This window comes from Harmonia axyridis, chromosome 6 (genome assembly GCF_914767665.1).
Source record: "Harmonia axyridis chromosome 6, icHarAxyr1.1, whole genome shotgun sequence".
NCBI classification, from domain to species: domain Eukaryota; kingdom Metazoa; phylum Arthropoda; class Insecta; order Coleoptera; family Coccinellidae; genus Harmonia; species Harmonia axyridis.
In genome coordinates this window covers 16,949,165-16,972,699 of record NC_059506.1, presented here as the reverse complement: position 1 = coordinate 16,972,699, position 23,535 = coordinate 16,949,165, and the positions used below count along the sequence as shown (strand labels likewise).

The 23,535-nt window shown below is 34.4% G+C and overlaps 1 protein-coding gene across 5 annotated transcripts in view; it reads left to right on the top strand.

The window, feature by feature from the left end:
- Window positions 1-23,535, top strand: part of LOC123682060 (eye-specific diacylglycerol kinase) — a 35,427-nt gene that overhangs the window by 10,970 nt on the left and 922 nt on the right. For 4 of the 5 annotated variants that reach the window (XM_045620449.1, XM_045620450.1, XM_045620454.1 and 1 more), the window contains 9 exons: window positions 2,025-2,378; window positions 5,966-6,179; window positions 7,522-7,714; window positions 8,285-8,387; window positions 10,451-10,739; window positions 13,499-13,624; window positions 19,403-19,715; window positions 19,817-19,867; window positions 23,368-23,431. In XM_045620449.1, coding sequence (XP_045476405.1) covers window positions 2,025-2,378; window positions 5,966-6,179; window positions 7,522-7,714; window positions 8,285-8,387; window positions 10,451-10,739; window positions 13,499-13,624; window positions 19,403-19,715; window positions 19,817-19,867; window positions 23,368-23,431 — 1,707 coding nt within the window. Of the gene's footprint in view, window positions 1-2,024; window positions 2,379-5,965; window positions 6,180-7,521; window positions 7,715-8,284; window positions 8,388-10,450; window positions 10,740-13,498; window positions 13,625-19,402; window positions 19,716-19,816; window positions 19,868-23,367; window positions 23,432-23,535 lie in introns of those variants that run through there. The other variant, XM_045620451.1, reaches the window with a different exon arrangement.

The following is a 23,535-nucleotide window of genomic DNA, read 5'->3' as shown; positions in this document are numbered from 1 at the left end:
TTTTCCTTGAAGAAGACTGATGAGAATCTTATAGGATCCACAAGATTTTTGGGTGTGTTTGTTGATACTTGCCTCCGGTGGGACGTTCACGTTTGTCACCTGGCTGGAAAATTGTCAGGAAATATATTTTTGCTCAAGTCAATGTCGAATAAGTTGTCAGGTGGAGTGTTGAGGATAGCTTACTTTTCTTTGGTTGAATCAGTACTACGGTATGGAATTTTAGCATGGGGAAACTGCTCCTCAAGAAACCGCATTTTCGCTCTTCAAAGGAGGGCTGTTAGACTTATTGCTGGTTTGAAATACAGGGAAGATTGTAAATCAACATTTATTGCGCACAAAATCTTGACTTTTCCTTGTATCTATATTTTAGAGTCATTACTTCACGCTCATAAAAACAAGAATAATTACATTAGAGTTGGAAGCACCCATGAGTATAGTACTAGAGGTAGAAATCTTTTGAAACAAGATTTTTGTAGACTGACTTCATCCCAAAAGGGGCCGTTTTATATGTCCATCAAGTTATATAACAAAATTCCATCTTATTATAAAGTTATGTCCTTAAATATTTTCAAAAATGCTGTAAAGAATATTTTAATGAAAGGTGCATTTTACGACATTGATGAGTTTTTAAATTGTGATCTAAACCAATACCTGTGAGAAATTTTTGTTTTTTGATCAGTTTGTCTCTGATGTATCTGTTGATATATTCATTCCTTGAATTGTTATATTGTTATATTCAATTGTGTTATATGTGTGTATATAGTAAATATATTTATAAATGTAAATATGAAGATTTACCCTATATTTTATATTGACGAGTGCAAACATTGTTTTTCAATTGTAAAGCATGAATAAAGATTACTATTACTATTACTATTACTACTATTACTATTGATAAGCAAATTCCGCAAAAAAAAAAGAGAAAATCCAAAGCACCGTATCTCGAGAACAACTTGATCACTTTTTCATCGATTGTCAAACACCCGAAACACGCAAATTTTTAATTTGTTGAAATCATTTAGGTACTTATACTTTTTTGGCCAAATAACCAGAGAATAAGGTAGATAAAGTAAATAATACATCAAAACGGATATTAATCTTCAATCTACAGGGTGTTTCATTGGTAAATGTATAGCTACCCTAGACGAGTCCAAAAAACCTATATGTGATAGGTCTAATCTTCCTCATAGCCGAGATACAGGATGGTTTATGAATTCACCAATATTTTCGATACCTCATAACTTTTGAACCACCCGGTATATTTGATTGATATTTGGAACGAACAATTCACTCCATTAGGTCCATCGATTAATCTTTAAACTGATCAAAAAATCAGGTCCGTATTAGAAAAATATGAGACTTTTAACAACCTGAGATTCTATTCAACACCCTGTATAATGGAAGAATGGAATTTGAGGGAAATATTCGGCAAGAGCAGAATTTTTTTATGGGGAACAGTTGATTTTAATGTCCCGAAAATGTCCAGAAAAATCGTACAATGAGATTGAATTGAAAAAATTTTTTGTTCCACTGAATGTATATTTGTATTCCCTGATATTTATATTAATAAATATATTTATATTTCATATATTATTGAAATTTTCCCAAGTTTTTTCCAGAAACGCATGGCTTATGTTATGTGACAAATTACCAACAAGGAATAAATAACTGTACGCAAATAAATAGATAAAAACATTTTGAAAGAATCACGGATGTGTGATCGAGCAATCAGATAGTTTTGCTCGATACACATTACCCTTTTCAAATTATGACGAATACCTTTTTTAATCATGTCTGGATTATAACGGTTCTAACTGCATGCAACTTTTTGAACTCGTCTAGGGTAGCTCTACCTCAGTTTAATGTATGTACATTTACCAATGAAACAACCTGTATAAAACTACTCAGTAAACTTTTCGACATGAAAAATATTGTCCATTATCTTCTCAAAACTTATCTATGAAAGTTTATTCTCATTCAGAGTTTGCTTTTGCCACATAATGATAAAGTCAGTCGATTTACAGAGCAGTCAGAAAACTTTATTCCTAATAAGGTCCATTCCAAACACCGACATCAAGCCCCTAATAGTATTCATCAATCCAAGGTCTGGCGGAAACCAAGGTGTGCGACTATTACAAAAATTCCAATGGTTACTGAATCCCAGGCAGATTTTCGACTTGACTCAAGGCGGTCCAAGGCAGGGATTGGAATTGTATCGTAACGTTCATAACTTACGAGTTTTGGCTTGTGGAGGAGACGGTACAGTTGGATGGGTCTTGAGCGTTATAGACCAAATTGGGATGTCACCAGCACCTGCTGTTGGTGTGCTACCACTTGGTACTGGAAATGATCTTGCTAGGGCTCTTGGTTGGGGTGGTGTAAGTAAAAATTTCTATTTTGGTAATTGAATGTTTTCAGTTACGAACGGTTTCATAATTTGTGGTGTCCGTTAGCACCCAGGTTGCAAAATTTTTATGTTACGAATAATTATTAACGATGTACTCTCAGAAGCAAAAGAGAAATATAAAATTTTAGAAAATGTGGTTGCTAAACTCCGCTTTTCAGCGGTTTTAATTTTCTATTATAGGTTTTTTTTCGAAAAAATGGATGATGTTGGCACCTCAGTAGAATGCGATATTTTTCTACCAGTATCTGGTACAAACGAAAATTTTTGTGTTACAATAGTTTCTAACGAGTTACTAACGAATGCAAAAAAAGTGGGTGCTAACTTTACGGTCACTATTTGTGGTTACATAAAGGTTAGACTGAAACCACTAAAAAGTGTTTCACCATTTACCAGGGAGCCAAACTGTAGGAGCGCAAAATCAGTTAACAAAAATTGCCAAGTGGCAATTTTATTGTAGAAATAGAATAGAACTACATAGTTATGAAAATAAAAATAGGTACTAAAACGCACATTTGAGAATTTCGTCGTCTTTTGACTATAGAGCGTCCTGCTCTTTAACAATCAAGAGCACTAAAACATCCTTTAATAAATTTGACAAGGTGATTTCAAATTCAAAAATATGATCTTATACGAAACTGAAAAGATGCCTTAGTCTCTGAGAGGAATAACAGAGGCTCCTTCAAAGAAAATTCAAGAACCTGCAATTCGAAAAAATTTGCAGGGTGCACCAAAACATAAGGCCGAATAAATCATGATACTCGTGAAGGTACTTAAAATGAGATGGCTCTTGATGTGATGATTTTTGATCGTCGTATTTTTTTTCCTATCGCCTGAAGCGTTGATCTCAAACTGGTCCATATTTATAAAAGGTGACTATTTTCTTCAATTTTTCAAATTATATTTGATGAGTTTTCAATCAAAGTATAATATATAAACTACAAAATGAAAAATGATGCGTACTTCTTGATCGTAACATCATCTTTAGGTAAGATAGACTGGTTCAACCTTTAGTGAATCTCAACAGACAAATGTGAACAGGGCCGCCGCTAGACATTTTGACGACCTATTCACCTATTACCTTCACTGACTGTTATTAAGTTGATGATTGTTTTGTTATTTATCAGAAGAAGAATTGTTTTTGCAGCTTAGGGTTCGGTAGAACAACCACTTATTACTAAATATTTTTAGATTTAATGAGTTATATTTCATTTTCTCATTTGGTAGCGAATTTTTCAACAGTAAAAACACAAGAGCTTTTTTTTATCGGATAAATTTCTCTTTGCAACGAAACAGTTTTGCCAATCACTAATTTTACGAGAAAAACTGACATGACAAAATCGCTACACCGAAGGTGGAGCGATTTTATCTAATGTCAGTTTTTCGAGCAAATTTAGTGATTGGCAAAACTTTGAGTTAAGGTCCAGTTGCACCATTCGCCCAAACATTGATTAAAAATTTAAACGTTGATTACTCTATGATTTCTCAAGAGAAATCAGAAATTAATCGATGTTTAAATTTTAATCAATGTTTAGGCAAATGGTGCAACTGGCCCTAATTGACAGTTTTACTAGATATTGAGCAAGAGAAGTTTTTATCCGATAAAAAAGGATGCACCTTTTTTATCGATGTCAAAGTGACAATAACATTTTCAGGTATATGACATTTTAACATTGGAGTTAATTTATCGAAAATAATACAATTTCCTCAATAAGTTCAAATAAGTTTTAGTCGAGATTAACTACCATTTAATAAAATTTCCTACCAAATAAAAAATAAAATACATGATAATCCAATTGGAATAAGCCCGATTTTGATGTTTAAATAAGTCATCAATGATCCATCTCATTTTGAACACCCAGTAGAGTTCCTAATGATTATAGAAAAATCATCAGAACTTACTTCCGTTCTTCTAGTATTCAATTTTAAAATCTCATTCAAATAAATAAGTACAAAGTTACTTGGTTTTTATAAAAGACAATTATAAAAAATCGAAATATCTCAAAAAACGGTAAAGTTCAAGCATATGAAGCTTCGAACAAAATTGGGATCATTTATGTCATACAATCTGAAATTCCAATTAAAAACAGGGTCATTTAGAATTTTTGGTACACCCTGGTAACCCTGAATGGCCATGTCAATAACTCATTCAATACCTACTACTCCTGCAAACATGTAAGGTGTAAGGGCCACAGTCAGATAGGCATTAGAAGAGTTGTTATTTTTATCACATCCCTAGTCCGACACTACTGAAGGTATATTATATCAAACCAACCATTTTGACAAAAATCATTTATATAAAAGGGTAAAATTGATTACGTTCCGAAAAATCATCTATAATAATGATCCTAGATCGTACCTTTTTTTCATCATAGCGAGGAGTGTTTATCTCGCAATAATAAGGTTTTGGGTTCATTTTTGAAAAGAGAATAATTATTTTTCCTGAAATATTTCATTCTGAAGAGTTCTTCCTGCTGACAGAAAAATACGAACCTTCAAAACCAGGAAACCATGAATAAAATTCATCCAAATTATTCACAGCCATTTCAATGTTGAATTCTTCACTAGATATTTCCATAAACGAGACCTATACGAAATTTTTTTTATTTTATAAAAAGGTTAGAAGAATGCGACAAAATTAAAAAAAATTTCTGTTAGCTAAGCAATCCACAATTTACAAGTAATTTGAACATCATATGTTGTGAGATTATTTTACTTTCAATCAGTGGTCAATCAATATCAAAATGAATTACCCTCAAGTAATATCCAAAATAACTAAGCAGTTTTTGGTCCAATCACCAAAAAGTTAATTAGATATTGTGATTGTGAAACTGACCTTTAGTATTATGAGTGTAACAATTAACAGATCTGCAGATCGAAAATGATCGTACCATCGAAATTATATTGTTTCTGGCTTCTTTCACATCAAGACGTGGTCTTAATGTGGGTATTATTGGCAGGAATACAAGCAATATTAGCTTTAGGGTCTTTTTTCTGTACATTTTCTTCAGGTTCTTATTTTTGAAAGCAATTTTGTAATTATAACCACAGCATCTTCCATTTATATTTTGCGAAAATGAAATATTTTCTTGAATATTATTTTCATATTGAATTCATTGAAATTTTTCAATGTTCCCATTTGATCTGATTAATTAATTATTATAATTTTGAAAGTTTGAAGCCTCATCAATAATTCTGATTTGATAGATTCACTATTTGAATGAAGAAACATTCTGTTTGATCAACTATTATTAGAAAGAGTGGTGTAAAAGTTTTGCTTGGATTAAAATTACTCCAAACAGGAATTATATAACGTAGCACTCTACCAATATTTACTAATTCTGTAATTCGTATGTCAATTGCATTTCTCTTTATACTATTCATAAAAACTCAGCTATAAATGAAGAAACGTCAATCTTTAAAATCTTCTAAAAAAAATTTATTTCTCTCTCAATATTCTGTATAAAAAAACCAAAGTTTTTCACATTCATATTGAATATCTCCTATGCATAACATGAATGATTCAGAGACGATTTTTATGATATCCTTAGTAATTTATAGGGTTACACTGATGAACCTGTATCGGAAATTTTATCTAATATTAGCAAAAGTCAGCCAGTTTTGTTAGATAGATGGCATGTAGCAGTAGAGAGAAATCCTAATGTTGATGCAAGTGGAGAAGAAGGAAAAGATAATTTGCCATTAAACGTCATTAATAACTACTTTTCACTTGGTGTGGATGCCCATATAGCACTGGAGTTCCATGAAGCAAGAGGCAAGTTTACATCTCAATTAACATATTGAAAGAAAGTTTTTCTATTTCTACTTTTTAATTAACAGGCCAATTGAAAAGTCTCCAGTCTACCATAGTAAAACACATTTTTTGGCATTTTATTATTCAACATAGTTGTCTTCGAGGGCGATACAGCGATTATAGCGATCTTCCAACTTTTTGATAGTTTCTATAGTTTTGATAGCCTCAGTTTCGGCAATTACTTCTTCATTGGCGCTAACTTTCTTTCCGGCGAGCATTCTTTTGAGGTCTGAGAACAGGAAAAAGTCGCTGGGGGCGAGATCTGACGAACACGATGGATGCAGAAGCAATTCGAAGCCCAATTCATGCAATTTTGACATTTTCTTAATTGATTTGTGACATGGCGCATTGTCTCGATGAAACAGCACCTTTTTTTTCTTCAAATGGGGCCGTTTCTTAACGATTTCATCCTTTAAACCATCCAATAACGCTATATAATAATCGCTGTTTATGGTCTGCCCCTTTTGGAGGTAATCAATGAATATTATACCTTGCGCATCCCAGAAAACTGATGCCATAAGCTTGCCAGCTGGCTGTTGTATTTTTCTTCGCTTTGTATTTGGTTCATCGTGTGCAGTCCACTCAGCTGACTGTCGATTAGACTCCGGAGTGAAATGATGGAGTCAAGTTTCATCCATTGTCATATATCGACGCAAGGTTTATTGCACTTAAACAGCTTCAAGCACTACTCAGTATCATTAACACGTTGTTGCTTTTGATCGATTGTGAGCTCGCGCGGCACCCATTTTGCACACAGCTCTCATATACGAATATATGAATGATATGATGTACACCTTCAGATGATATCTTCACAATGTCTGCTATCTCAATCAACTTCACTTTACGGTCCTTCCGAATTATTTTATGAACTTTTTTGATTTTTTCGTCGGTGACAGCCTTTTTTGGGCGTTCACTGCGTTCGCCGTCTTCGGTACTCATTCCACAACGTTTAAACTTAGCACACCAATCAATGATGGTTGATTTTCCTGGTGCAGATCCCGGAAACTCTTCATCAAACCAAGATTTTGCTTCAACTGTATTGTTTCCCTTCAAAAAGCAATATTTTATCAGCACATGAAATTCTTTTTTTTCCATCTTTTTTCAAATAACAAAAGTACATTCACCACGCAATATCTCATAAATTAATGGTAGGACTGCTGTCAAATTCTGACACGTATCGTTTGTAGGTTGGTACTAACTAAAAATCATATGGATTCAATACAGACCGGTGGCTTGATAATAGCATTCACCTTCGAAGACTATTATCCATTAACTTTAATACCATATTCATTACGTTTTTCAGAAGCACATCCATCAAAGTTCAACTCCAGATTGAAGAACAAAATGTTTTACGGTCAATTAGGTGGAAAAGATTTGTTGCAGAGAAAATGGAAGAGCCTCACTCATTTCCTCACCTTGGAATGTGATGGTACAGATTTCACTCCAAAACTGAAAGAACTCAAGTGTCATGCTATAGTTTTCTTGAATATACCAAGGTAACTATCTTCCAGATCAAACATTCATACCTTCATACTTTTTCATTTTTATTTCGATATCGCATTGATGAAAACGAGGTCGTAGGAAAATCTTCGAGTTTACACACATTCTACTTGGCTTTTATACGTTATGGTATTAACCTACCTCAAAGAATATTTTCCCATTAGATTATGAGAATCAATATACTTTCATCAATATATTCCAATTTCCTAGAAAAACATTTTTTCTACAAGCGTGCGTTTTCAAACCTTTTTCCGCACGCATTTTAAGTTACAAAAGGAGACACTTTTCCAAACAGTGCAGGATTTTTCTGCACGCAAGAATGAATTGAATAAGGTCATGTCTCTATATGCACCGAACGCCCAATCAACGCCAATAATGAGATAACTATGGTAACGATATGCAGAATTACGTCTGTCATTTATGTGCATATGAATAATTATTCAAATCTTTTGAGTTTCAATTTACCAGTACCTCTTCCCGCACTTGTTAGGAAAATAATATTGTCAAGACTTAGGTACTCTAACATTTTTGACATTGTGTCAATATTTTTCTGACTTATGTTTCAGCTATGGTGGGGGAACTCGTCCTTGGAATTCTTCCATGGGCTCTTCACAACCAAGCACAGAAGATGGTTTGATAGAAGTTGTTGGACTAACTACTTATCAACTAGTAAGTCCAAGTAAATTCAATAAAATTTACATAACATTTGTATGTATGGTACCTACTACTTCATGCACCACCCAAGCTTTAAAAAAAATAACTACCATTTAATAGTACACGACAGTGTACTCTCAGACAGGCACCAAGGTCGAACGCATTGGAAGAACACGACCTACTCACTGAAACTAAACTGATGTTTGAAATTTTATATTAGTGTTTCAATCATAAGAAATGGAAATAGCGTCTCTCTGAGCAGGCCTTTTGAGAGAGGATTGAGAAGTACAGTGAACCATCGATTTGGAGTACAAGTTTTGGACTCTCTCCTCAGAAGTTTGAGAGTGATTTCATAAAGAAATTTCTTAAACGGTTCACCTCACTATTATATGGATCTGAGCATAACGAACAAACCATCCGTCCTGAGAAATTTTTTTTTAATTTTTTGTCATTTGTGGAAGTTTGTTGCGCAAAAGCTCGATACCAATGTATTGGGCTTACGCTTCAATAAGCGTAAATTAAAGTGACATGGACAAAAGTTTTGTTTGAGATCAACTTGTTATCAAAGGACATGTTGCTGCGACGACAGAGCAACGAAGACAGTTTTCCAAGCACTACTCAATTCTTTTGGACGGCATCATCCAAGCGCTGGTTGAATGTAAGCTTCTTATCCAAGATGACTCCCGAGTATTTTACTAGAAAAGTTCGGTCAAACAGCACACTACTTCGGGGGACTGAGGCTTCGAGATCTCTGTGGTCAGATATTGTTTTGCAGATTTTTGGTCTGAGCGAGCAATTTTTTCGAAAGGAGCAGATAATTTGACACATCAGAAGGGACACTTTTACTTCATGAAGTTAGAAGACGAGATTCTCCTACCATACGGTGTCTGAAGCAATAGAAATATCAGCAGCTGATATGTGGTGTGGAGCTTGGAATGAAACCCCAACTATTTGTTTGGAAGAATGTTTTAGAGTCTGATGATAATGGTCAAGCGGGAGTGGATGACTCTTTTGGCAACCTTCAAATTGATGACTGTCTTTTTAATCGATTATTTATTTCGTCATTTAAATTGATTTCTTGCTATATCCAATAGGCATGAGCATAGGATTGTGTTGCACCCATGGTTAACATTTGTCACTATGGCACGGTCTAGGTATTCTAGGATATCTGGGAATCCTGATGAATAGTTATGGTATATTGGTTCCTCTAGGGCAATTACCACAATTTCGGGATTCTGGGTAGTGAAACCTTGAAGACTATTGGAATTTTTAGCTCGTCGAACCCATTCGGAATACTTCTCGATGAAATCTCCTGTATTTAATGGATTCGGTCCTTACTTGGCGGAAATTCATTATAAATAAAATAAAACGAAGTAATTTCCACTATGTTATTTAATTGTTAGCAACAATTGTTTCGCCACACTGTGGCTTCATCAGGCTACATTTCTGAACTGATAAGAGTACAAAGGTTTTCGGAATCTTATATAGGAACAAAATTGGCACAAAAATATTCGAAAGGGTATAAATTACAAAGTTATATTGGACCATTTACGGCCTGGGATTTCCAAACTATCGGAAGAAATTCAATGAAGGGGATGAGTTTACATCCGTTTGTTCGTTCAACAGAATATTTTGGGTATTATACCTGTTTATTTCTAGGGATTCTAAGAGTGTTAGTCTTAAGCTCTTGTTTTCTAAATGAAGAATTTTAAAGTTATTATTGAAGGTATGGTCCCATTCTTTTATGAAACAAAGTAGAACTCAAGGTCACTATGCAATGAGACCCTTATAAAATATCAATAATAATATTCTCTGATCAAGAAGCCATTAAAATATTTGAAATATACTTAAGCTATTATTATTCAGTATTATTTTTAGAAACTTCTGCAAACACTTATAATTTTTCAATTATTGAGAATATATACCCAAATGGAAATTATTACCAAAAATAATATAAACTCAACTTAATTTTCGTGGCAAAATATATTCCTCATCTCATTTCACATTTAAAAAATTTTCGTTTCATCAACTTTCCATCAGATTCCACTATATGAGTTTCTAAGGGATATATTTTTTAGCCTCTACTTCAAGCAGGTGGCCATGGAACTTGCATAACACAGTGCAAAACTGCAAAAATAGTTACCTCGAAAACGATTCCAATGCAAGTCGATGGGGAACCTTGCAAAGTCGCTCCATCCATATTCACCATTTCACTCCTCAATAAAGCGATGATGTTGGCTCACAAGAAGATAGGCATCCAGAAAATAACTTCCTCAGCGGTGACTAACCATGAGATAGTAGTTTACTTCATGAGCATGCCAAATTTTGAAAAATACTGCTCCGATAGAAGTGTACTTATAAAATCAGGTAAGAAATTGACTATAAAAAAATATTTTAATTATACTCAACCGATTAACATCAAAGTCATTAAAATCAGATAGAAATGACAATTTTACTCAATCATTTTCGATGAGAAAGTTCGTTTAACGTAGATAAGACATGTAAGCCGGCAAAACCAACAGGTTGGTTGTTCATTCATTAAATTTCAACATTTCTCAAATTCGAGAGAACTATGAAAATGAATATTTGTCAAATAGTCGAATGTAGATCGCATCATAATCATATTTTTAGTTCATTTATTTTAAAAATGACCCATCAACCAAGAAGGAGATAGATAGAAATATTTCCTCGAAAAAAATTCAGAATGAGGATATGAGGAATAGTTTATCGATCTAAATAGTTGATTCAGTTCGGCAGGAATTCGACACAGACGTTCTTGTTTTCATGGTATTAAAGAGGCACCAGTTTGACAATCACATTATTAATAATAACTTATTATTATCATTAATAATGAAATTGACAAGGAATTCGACACAGATGTTCTTGTTTTCGTTGTATTGAAGAGGCACCAATTTGGTTATTTCATTAATGATGAAAATGAGGGGGGGTTCGATAAGTCAGAGACTTTTTGAATAAAAGAAATTTTTATATCTCTCCAAATGACAGGTTTCCTCGAGGCTCTCGAAATAGGCGTTTGTTTCGGTAACGACTTCTTCATTCGACACAAATCTCTTACCGCCCAGACATTTTTCGAGGTTTGGAAACAGAAAATACTCGCAGGGGGCTAAATCTGGGGAATAAGCTGGATGAGGTAGCAGTTCGTAGCGCAATTCGATTTTGGCCATCGTGATTAGACAAGTGTGCACACGTGCATTGTCTTCATGGAACAGCACTTTCTTCTTCGCCAAATGCGACCGTTTTTGCTTCAAATCAATCTCTTCAAAAGCTTTCTCAAGGTAATCAATGTGAATGACACCACGTGCATCCCAAAAAATTGTGGCCATGCCTTGTTGGCTGACAAACTCTGTTTTGCCTTCTTTGGTTCACGTTCACCCCCTACAACTCACTGTTTCGATTGTTCCTCGGTTTCTGGAGTGTTGTGATGGATCAATGTTTCATTCACAGTAACAAAACGGCGCAAAAACTCCTTCAGATTAAGGCTGAACATCGCTAAATACTCTTTTGAAATGGTCACACGTTTGCGCTTATGGTCGAGTGTGAGCAATCGCAGCACCCATCTCGCGGAGAGTTTTTTCATGTCCAAATATTCGTGTGAAATATGATGTACCCGTTCAATTGAGATACATACAGCATTAGCCAACTCACGCACTTTCATTCTCCGATCGTATAATATCATTTCATGGATTTTATCGACGATTTCCGGCGTCATCACTTCTTTTGGGCGATCTGAACGTTCGGCGTCATTAGTGCTAGTACGACCACAACCTCGACCACAACGGAACTCTGTAAACCATTTTTTACCATTGAAATTGATGGTGCCGAGTCCCCGTAATATTTATCAAGTCTTTCCTTAGTTTCAGTGACTACCTTTTTTCCATTTTCAAAAAATTCACGACGTTGTCTGCTTTGAACGGCTATAAAACAGCAACTGCACTTCGTAACTTGCTGAAAATTAAAATGTTGCCCACTGATATATTACAGATGACGGCCTCACTGTTGCATTGGAAGTAACTGCGCTGGAAATTCAAAAAGTCACTGACTTATCAAACCACCCTCGTAATAAGTTATTATTAATGAAATTTTCAAACTTGTGCCTATTCAATACCACGAAAACAAGAACGTCTGTGTCGAATTACTGAAACAAACTGTTCCTCATATCGAAAAACAACAGATCTTTCAGAGATATTTGAGAACTACGTTTTCAATTTCAAGAAGAATAAACAGAGGAGCTGAAGAATCCAGTGTAAAATTTTTATAAAGCAACCTCTGCACTGCACAGATGATTCATTGAAAGTTTTTCAAGGAATCTGTAAAGTATACAAAGTTTACAACATATCATTCCCCAAAATTCCATTCAGTCCAAAGTTTTTGCATTTGCGGGTTCAGCTTTCAGGGATTCGTATAATCAAATGTCGAATTTTTAGGTTTAGTTTAGGAGAAAGACAGCTCACTTCGCTTCCAGTTCATAGACACGATATCCTACCATACGATGATAAGAAAATGTCACTATTGGTTGGATTATTTCGCGCCATCAGTCATTTGGGAAAATTAACCAATAGCGGCATTTTCGGATAATCGAATAAAAGGAATGAATGGGAAGCTTTAGACTCTTTGTCGTATGAAACGATTTCCTCAGTGACATTCCAATTTTGGCAGCACCACGGTTTTGTTTGTAATAATGCTGAACTACTCGAATTGATGTCGGACTGATATCGAGTTTTTTCATTGCTTTCCATATAATACGATACTGGGGCGCTATCATACAATTTTTGTAGGTTTATGAAAGCTATATGCATCTCCCTGTTTCGCCGAGTTCGCTTTTCTAAGGCTCTGTTTCAGGGGATTTAAGAATATATTCTTTCTATTGTTGAAATGACTTCTATGCCTCGATAGTTCTTGGGAACAATTTCCACCCTTTTTTGTGAATGGGTGATGTACATACATGAAGTTCTCCATTCATGTGTTTTTCAAATATTATGTTCCGATAATAATATACAGACTACATATCAACTTTGCCAACGAAAACATTGGGAACCAATCAGAAAAAAAAATACTAGCACATAATACATTTAAGATATATCACATTCGATTTGTGTTTTTTTCAGCCATAAAATTGCAAAAATTCGACATAGAATACTCTTCCCATCTCGGAGTTTTTCGAGACACCATCAATGAGTTCCTGTCAAATAGTAGAGAGGAATGCTTATCAACAGACTGGTATTTCTTAGATTGTAAGTATGTATATATTCACATATTTTGCCCTTAAAAATATGGGTAATGCTTCAGGAAGAAACGATGAAGTATCTCACTTTAATAATAAACGTTAAAAATTTAACCTAGTTATCTATATGTCGCTTTATCATTAATGTGTGATTCTACATCGTTTTTATTAATGTTTATGTTTCCCTGAAGTAGTATCTCGGCGTTTTTGTCTCCCACCAGTGGAAAGCATTCAACTCAATGTGAGTTTTCACGACAAACAGAGGATTGGAAAAAAAAATTCACGGATTCTAGTTTTTGCATCACCGTTGGGGAAAACTGAGGAGTTTGGGTGTCGCATCAATGCATACAACTTCGAATGATACTGCTGTTTCTCTATCGGATCACCTCTCTTTTTTTATTTCGTTGTCATTGATGTTCGACAATGCACCATGCGATGCCGGTAAGCTTCAAAAAGAGAAAACTGGTCTACCCACTTCCAGCGTTGCCAGGCCGACAAGCCGAAATTATCGTACCGCGTGTTCAAAATTATCGTACATTATCGTACATATTATCGTATCCCACTGATTTTTATCGTACACATTCGAAATGAAGGAAATTTTTGCGAGAATATGATAATTTGTGGACAAGGATGAAAAAACAAGCAATATATCGAATAAGTAATATATTTTTTATTTAAACAAAACGGTAAATGAATAATTAATTAATTATTAGGCAAGATCAGACAACCTGTATTATCCTATTCACAGACTGTCGGTGACGGAAAAACATCCATCTTATAATTCTAATATGTACATAAGATTGTACAATGAACTTGCAAAAAATTAAAAAATTATATCTAATTTAAATGTTTTAAAAAAGAGACTGAAAATTTGTCTTATAGATATTGAGCCATATTAGCTGAGCGAATACCAAAACTTTTATAGTTGTAATTTTGTGACGTCAATTTCACTCGATCTTTGAAACAATTAAATAAAGTTGTTATTCAATAATTATCAAATTTATTATTGAAAATAAATATGAAATAAAAAACGTTTCAATTATTTATCTATAAATATATTTTTTCACAATTAAATATCAAATATAATATTTATTTTAGGATCATTTTGCTGGTCGGAAACGTTAGCTGATGTTGTCATGGACTTAAGCATAATTTCAGAAGGTTGAAAATTTACGCATCCATTCGCGAGATGCTTTGCGAAGAATGCATTATTCCATTGATTGTTTTGGTCAACAAACGGTTTCTCGAATCAGTTTTTATTAAATTGATTTTAGAGAATTGTCTCTCGCAGGTTGCATTCGAATGTGGTAGCGACAGAACATATATTGCGAAACTGCTTAAGTCAGCGAACATCGGTTTTTCTTCGCAATCCCGTAGCTGACCAATTTTAAAATAAAAATCATCCAAGTTCTCAACCTCCTTTATTTCATTTGGCAAGTCTATAAAATTCTGTTGAAGCCTTCTCCATTGATTGTCAATGTTCTGTTGGTATTCCTGGGAACCACAAATTCTGTTTTTAATGAGGACCCTTCGTCCCTCCGGAATTCGGATATTCCATGATTATTTGTATTTATTTTCAGCTGACAGGCACCAAAGAAGTTTTATGATTTTATTATGTTTGAGTAGGTTCGTTCTCCTAGATTCACGTTGAACGTAGAACCCCAATGAACAATGAATTGATTCATCGGAACATTCTTGAATCTAGACATTCCCAACCGTCTCGGTTAGATTTTTTAAAACTACTAAATCTATCAAATGATTTCTTCCTACTAAAAACTTCCTGAAAATGCAATAATCTACTGAAAAATTGGATATCTACTAAATCTGGTCATACTGAGTTTCATTATATTTTGAGTATCTATAAACACTTTAGCTCAAATGATAGGTACACTGAAATTATCGTACAAAACGCTATTATCGTACATGCGGTATCGTACATAGTATTGAGCAGCAAATTATCGTACAAAACGATAATTATCGTACGAACGGCAACGCTGCCACTTCTGACGGCAGTAAATTCCCCAGCCTAGATTCTGATCAGTGGCGTACACAAAGGGGGGGATAAGGGGGATATATCCCCCTCAGGAGGAATATCCATTATATGTAACAACCTTATATTATATCACAATCTTATTATGAGTAAGCAAACTTCTTTGGAAAACTTCTTCAAAAGAAGGAAAATTTGAATTTTTTTTTTCTTCATCCCCCCCCCAAGGCTTATGTCTGGGTACGCCACTGATTCTGATAGTTAGATTATCTTATTTATAATGCTATCATTTCATCATACAGGGTGAGTCTTTGACTTGTACATATATTTTAACCGAAGGTTCTTGAGGTCAAAAGAAACACTTTTTTCATTTACCATTTTTTCCGATTCGGCCCTGTTAAAAAGATATAGCCATTTTAAATTTTCAAAATGAGCTAATTCACCCCTGAAAACCGGAACACTGAAGTTTTCTCAAGCATAAGATATACCTACCTCTTGAACCTTGGAAATAAGCTACTAAATTAGAAAAACCATCATAAACTCACGTTTAACATTCCATTTGCTGAACAAAGTAGTGTTTATAATCAAATAAATGAGTTATTCCAATTTCGTTGACGCTAAAGATTAAATATTCTTCTCTTGATTTCTATTTCATTTTCGATAATTATAACGAATTGAGCTCGCTACCACCCATATTAGCTCTGATACTCATATCCATTCATTCATTATATTTCATTTATATGATATCGTTGTTTATTTTTCGTGCAAGAATTAACCTTAAAATCTCAAATAAATAATATTCATCTATGAAAGATCTAACACAGACTATAGTAATCTGTGGTTTTAAGTTTGAATTTCAAATTTCGAGTGATGCCAAATATAAACACAGCAGTTCGGTTCGAATAATCTATGTTCTAACCTAAAATTTTCATTTACAGTTTACACTGTTATTGTTATAAGATATTTGTTATGAAATGAAGCATTTGATTTGTTCCATCTATCTCATAAAAATATTGAAATGCATCAATATTTTTGAAACCATCAGTATGAAAATATGGAAATATGTAAAATATTCTGGCTCTGTAATCAATGGAAAATGTTAGACTCCACTTGTAATCAAATTTGTTGTTAATGTGTACCTACAATATAGCCAACTTTACTACTTAATTCATCTTGATTTTGGCATTGAAAATAAATGAGAAGTATTCAATGTAAATATCCACAATAGAATATTTGGTTTCTTTCAACTCACCTAATTTGTTTTCACATTAAAACAATTATGGCCCTCTTGGAAGTATGTCAATCATAAGCTCTTAGGATGAATTTATGGAATAGCAAAAGAATAAAAGTATTCAATCTCAATCACATGAAAATTTGTCTAGTATGTACCTAGTCCTAGTGGTATGTTTCGATGTGAGTTTGAATGAGCCGAAGAAGAATACAGTATTGTTCGATAGCAGCAGTCTTTAGTGGGATATTGATTGTTGTCATTATAATGGGACTATTTTGTGAAAACTTTTTTAAACATGGGTTTTATGAATAATCTGGACTTTTCAAAAAGAATGTTGATTTTAGTGAAGTATCTTCTTATTATCAGAGCTGTGCCAAAGCTCAGTGATTTTTAATCAAATCGAGGAGTTGAGGTGAGCTTATTCAAATAACTTCATTTTCAAACTAAGTTGGCTAGTACTTCAATTCTTAAATCTGAGACTTAAGATCAAGTTATTCGAAAACGGCTCTTTGTACGAGAAAATATGAAGAATACTTTTATTTTTCAAATTAGCCAAATATTCTTCAATGAACGTTCAAATTACTATTAAGAGTTGGTTTCTTCGAATTTCTGGTATTTTTATGGTATGTTATGTTCATAACAAAGAAACAGAAGAATGTGTATGGAATCTGGTGTTCGGAGAAGATGTATCACATCAAAAAAAAGCTATATTTCAAAAATCATTTCCTTCGATACAACCATTTACGAGATATAGCCGAAAATCACATTTTTTTAACGATTTTCAACAGCCTGTATCTTTTTAACCGGGCCGAATCGGAAAAAATGGTAAAGGAAAAAAATGTTTCTTTTGACCTCAGGAATCTTGGGTTAGAATATATGTACAAGTCAAAGACTCACCCTGTATATACCTACGGATGGTTGGTCCAGTGGTTAGGACCTCTTATTCTTAGGAGTAAGAGGTCCTTAAGGCTCAAAAATCTGATATCAGTGAAATTAAGGCGTGACGTGATCACTGTTTAGGTACAAAACACACAAAAGACCACACAATGACTATGAATTCCCACGAACACACGTAATGCACATATTTCAATACTGAAGAATCGAGAAATGTTCTAAGAGGTCAAGGCAACCATCACAGATAGTAGAAGAAATCAGCCTTCATATTGTTCAGTTTGAGCTAAAAAATTTATCGGCCGAATAAAATGCACCCATGATCAACATCTTAGTTATTTTTTTGCTAAAATTTTTTGGTGTAAGTAGCTTGAACTCTTTCGGCAGGCTATTGTAGATTTTCAATCCCCAGAATACATAAGAAAATTTTTTGGTGTAAGTAGCTTGAACTCTTTAGGCAACCTATTCTAGATTTTCACTCCCCAGAAGTCAACAAACGGTTGTGTGTAATTTCTGTGATGTAGAGGCACTGGGAAATGTTCTTCATATCTTGTATTGTTCTTGTGAAACCTACTATTAGTTTTGTAGAGATGTTTGTTTTCGTGCACATATTCGAGGATTTCCTTGGTGTACAAAGATGGCAGCGTAAGTATTTTTTAGGATTTAAATTTATCCCTACAATAATCTTGATTTTTCATGTTGACCATTATTTTAATGGCCTTTTTCTGCAGTACGAACAATCTGGGCGCTTTTGGTGACATTGCCCCATATCGAAATGCCATATCATAAAACACTGTACTATAGCGAAATATGCAGATTTTTTGACCTCTGGAAGGAAATGGTTTTAAGTCTTCTGAGTAAATATAGATACTCGCTCATCTTCTTGTAAGTTTACTCTATGTGTTCTTTCCAGTCCAACCTTGAGTCTACCTCAATTCCTAGAAACTTGACTGTCTCCCTTGTTCTTCCGCTGAAAGTTAAATTTTGTGTTTTGTCGGGGTTGTGTTTGAGTCTGTAGGCAGTAAACCATTCCTCTGCGTACTCTAGAACCTCCTTTTTTTGCCTTTACTTCTTCCACAGAACTTCCACAAATAAGAAGGGATTTGTCATCACAGTACAAGCACACATGAAGACAACCTGCATGGATATCAGTGACGTATATAATAAAGAGGATGGGTCCCAGTATGGACCCCTGCAGCAATCCATAAATATTTGGTAGAGGACTCGAGGTATAACTTTGCCAGTAAGTTTGCTGAACTCTGTCTGTTAGAAATGACTCCAACAACTGCCAAAATTTCCCTCTGAAACCATAATGTCTTAGTTTCATCAGCAGCGTTTTTAGCCTATCAGCGCAGGAAAAACAAATCTCCTCGCAGTCGGCTTTCTTACTGCCCGCTAAGGGGGACATTCACTCAATTCTAGATATTTAAAATATCAGAAGAATAGAACTTGGTCGTCTCCGGTCCATATGGCCGATCTATCGCCTTCTAGAAATTTCTTCACTGCCTAAAAGAACATCTTTTTGCATTACATTACATATATTAATTTTGTTATAGAGTAGGTCCTTCGGAGAACATATAAACAGATTCATTGGATGAAACAATCAATATCTACATGAATAAGATACATCACCAGCCTTTCAATTCATTTCGAAGCAATTAAAAAAAAATTATTCTCAGGTGGAGTCACAGGAAAATTACACAAAATAGATAGAGAAGAAGAAGATTATCATTACGTGTCTGATATCGTCTATGAGACCAACCTATACATAGTTGAATGTATGAATGAAACTAGACCTCTAACTCCTAAAAGTGAAGCGAATATCGATAACCAATTTGAGGAAAAGGAAGAAAAGAATACCCATATTGTGGTTGAAGGTATAATCCCAGCAGATCCTCCATTGAATAAGAAACCTCCTATCAAATCACCTCGTAAACCGAACAAAGCACCACAGCCACAGCCTCAAGTCAATTTAGATTTCAAACCCAGAAGGTGAGAACTTCCCCACTGAAAATGGTATCATTGTTAAAAATTACGCTTAAGTCTTCAAATTAGTCAATCACTTTTCCATTAAACCAGTTAATTTTTCAAAGCCTTGCAGATAGATTATTCGACATGAATGATGATGCCCTCAAAAACTACGGGTGAGTTGATTATTATAGATATTAACTAAATTAGTTGAACCCACACGGAGAATATGATATGTCAAGAGATAATCATCAGTGACGATAAATTAATAATATCAACAGAGTATCATTGAAGGCCATTCACCAGGCTCCTTTATCGAGCATTCTGGAAGCCGGCCTCGAGGCCCGAAAGTCCCGGCTCCCAGTAACGAGGCATTCTTTTTGGTTCTTTGGAACCGGCTTTCAGTCTAGCATTCAAGTTCAGCTCTAAAAATGATCTTCGTGAGTGGCCCGCTGACCCGCACTAAGTTGAGAAACAGTTTTTGCCAGTGCTGTTATTATAATTAGTGACTTCGATCGAAAATGAAAGCGATTTTGGGTTGAGAAATGGCTTCAAAAAGAAGAGAAATGTCATATCGAATTCATAAAGGTTTTGATTGAATATTCCGATGATATTCATTTATAAAAAAAAGCATTTATTCAATAAACATAGAATTGAAAACGTGAAATAAAAACAGTCCCGTACAGAAACATGTACATACAGGGTGATTCACCACTATGGCATATTAGACGTTCATGGAAAACTAATCATAAATTTGAGCATATTGGTGTTTGCGACTACTACTACACTACTAAAATATGTGCAGATATCTACAACTTTCGGTTATACCGGTTACACTACTACTTCCCTATTTCAAATAGCACACCCAGTATAATATAACATCATTAGATAAATTTTTTGATGAAAATTTCAGCTATACGTCATACCTTGGATAAAAACTCAACGGTTCATGAGTTATTGAGATTCTTATGAAAAAACTGGTGACGATGCGGACTAACATTTTTTTGAATATTTCTGCAGAAAAAGTTTTTTCGAAAAAACCTTTATCATTTTCGATTCTGCAAATACGTAATATTATAAACCTATTCGCTATTCAGACGAAAATTTACAGGACGAACTTGGACAATTCGAATTCATCAAAACTCAAGATTTTCAAATTAGAACCCATATTTTTTATCATTTCAGTCGATTCTCTTCATCATGAAACTGCAATATCGTCGGCTAAGAGTGTAAATCTGCTAAGTCCATTTTGAACAATATCACAGGAGATCAAAAAAACCGTACAGTACAGTGTTATAATAATAATAATAAGAGAGTTTATTCATGAAAATACATTCAATAGAGTTTATTGAATGTATTTTCATGAATAAACTCTCTTATTATTATTATTATAACACTGTACTGCACGGTTTTTTTGGTCTCCTGTGAAATTGTTCAAAATGGACTTAGCAGATTTACACTCTTAGCCGACGATATATTACTTCACATGTTGTCTACTTCAAAAAGGCCCAAACTTGAAGGCGAAATTCTACATGTTATTTTCAACAAAAAATGTCATATAGCACATGGTCGAAATATTGATGGTGATTCTTCAATACAACATTTTGTGTTTTTACGAAATATCTCAATTGTTTTTATAAAATCAATCACACTCCAGTTATTTTTGTAGCCTCATCAAATTTTATCACATATCTCAAAGAAACATGAAATTTGCCATGACAAAAAAAACTTTTGTGTCGAAAAATTCCTTATTGCGATCGTGGTGAACAGATTAACATAACTATTCTTAGGTGAACAATATCAATCAAATTTTTATCTATGAAAAATGCATAACTGTGAACATGTTTTCTTTCAGCAAAAACTACTCCATTTAATGATCTTTCGAATGACATACCAACTTTTTTACTAGCTGCTTGTTTTCTGCCTTAATATCATGACTTGAATGATTACAAAGAAAAAAATAAATTATATTCCTCCATTTAGGAGCTCTTAATGATTGAATCAGTTGTTTTCTCTGATTGAATATTAGAGTTACTCTCACTAGAAAAATTAACGAATAAACAGATAAATAACCATATCTGTCGAGTCAAACGAATGAACTAAATTTCATTAATACATATTCTTTTATTATTATTATTATTTGAACTGGGGTCGTTTTGCTTCGGTAAGCCTTCCGGGAACTGCGACCATGCAGATCTTTTGTTCACTACCCTACCCATTCATAGAAACCCAGGGAGGTCGTCAACGACGTTAATAAAATTGACAACCTCCCTAGGGGCCTTGGCCATTACCTCTCTGGTATCCAGGACCGGCTTGCCCATGTGAATGGTTCTTAGGCCAGCCAGCTCTGGACACTTGCATATCAAGTGTTCAGCCGTTTCTACTTCCGATCCACAGAGTCTGCAAATCTCGTCTGCTGACTTACCCATACGGTACAAATTATGTTTGTACCGACAGTGCCCCGTCGGCAGTCCCACCATCACCCGAAGCTCCGCTCGTGAAAGCTTCAGGAGTTTTCTGGTGTAAGTAGGTGAAATCTTCACGAATTTCTTTGCCTGAGCAAGTCTAGGAGTGTTAGTCCAGTGGAGGTTAAGAGAGAGGACAAAATGCTGAAAAACTCGCGATATATTATTAAACAATTAACTTATAGCAAATGTTCAAAATGTCTACCGCCTTGTTCAATACATTTCCCACATCGTTTTCTTACTGAATCTACAACCCTGCGTAGTGCAGAACGTTTCTAACCCATTTCTGCACAACACAATTTGATTCTATTTATCAGATTATCTCGAGTTTGAACGCGTATATGATAAACTTTTTCTTTCAATGTGTTCCAGTCTGTGCCAAATATAAAAATCCAAAGGAGTAAAATCAGGGCTCCTTGGTAGCCATCATACTGCACCCTACCTTCCAATCTATTGCCTCTGCCGAAACTTTTAGTTTCAAATGGATGGCTGCCCAGCTCATAATAGCTGGAATGTAATGGACCAACTAAATGAATATTTCAGAGAAAAATGGAAAAATGGGCCACTAAGGAGCCCTGATCTTACTCATTTTTTATCTTTATGGTTGGAACACATTAAAATAAAAAGTTTATCAAATACGCGTTCGAACTCGCCCGCAGTAAGGAATTTTTGGAACAAAAAATTCTTGTGTTATAGCCAATTACATGCTCTTTTGAGATATGAGATCAAATTTGAAGGAGGCTACAACGATAACTGGAGTGTAATTGATTTTATAAACAAATTGAGATATTTCGTAGAAACACAAAATGATGAATTGAGGAAATTACCGTCCATATATCGACCATGTGTTATATTATGACATTTTCTGATGAAAATCACTTACAGAATCTCTCTGACCTTTCGGACTTTTTAACATCGACCTGTATTTAAAAAAATTATGATGTGGATATTCTATTACGCCGCCTTACAACGATTGGCCAATAAGTATTAGGAAAGAAATAATTTAATTCAATTATTAAAGGCTATAGCATTTTTATTACAATTTCCATTCAAATCCTAATGCTTAAGCCCCACCCCATTTGCCACTTTAGGCAAAATTTAAATGTATTGTCGTCACTGTGTTTTATCAAGTCACTCTAATTATAACGTACGAGTATCATACGCTGCAGGTACAGCGGCAACCAATTATTTTAACAATTTTCAATTTTCAGGAATCGTCACAGTGTTTTTCTTGAAACAATAATGAACGCATATGAAACTAGAGATGCCAAAGTGGTAAGAATTTTAATATATTTTCATAATGGTTATAAGGAATTCAAGTTTTGCCGGTATCTTACTCAGATTCTCCTCAAATCTTCATGGTCCTCGCTACGAGTTTT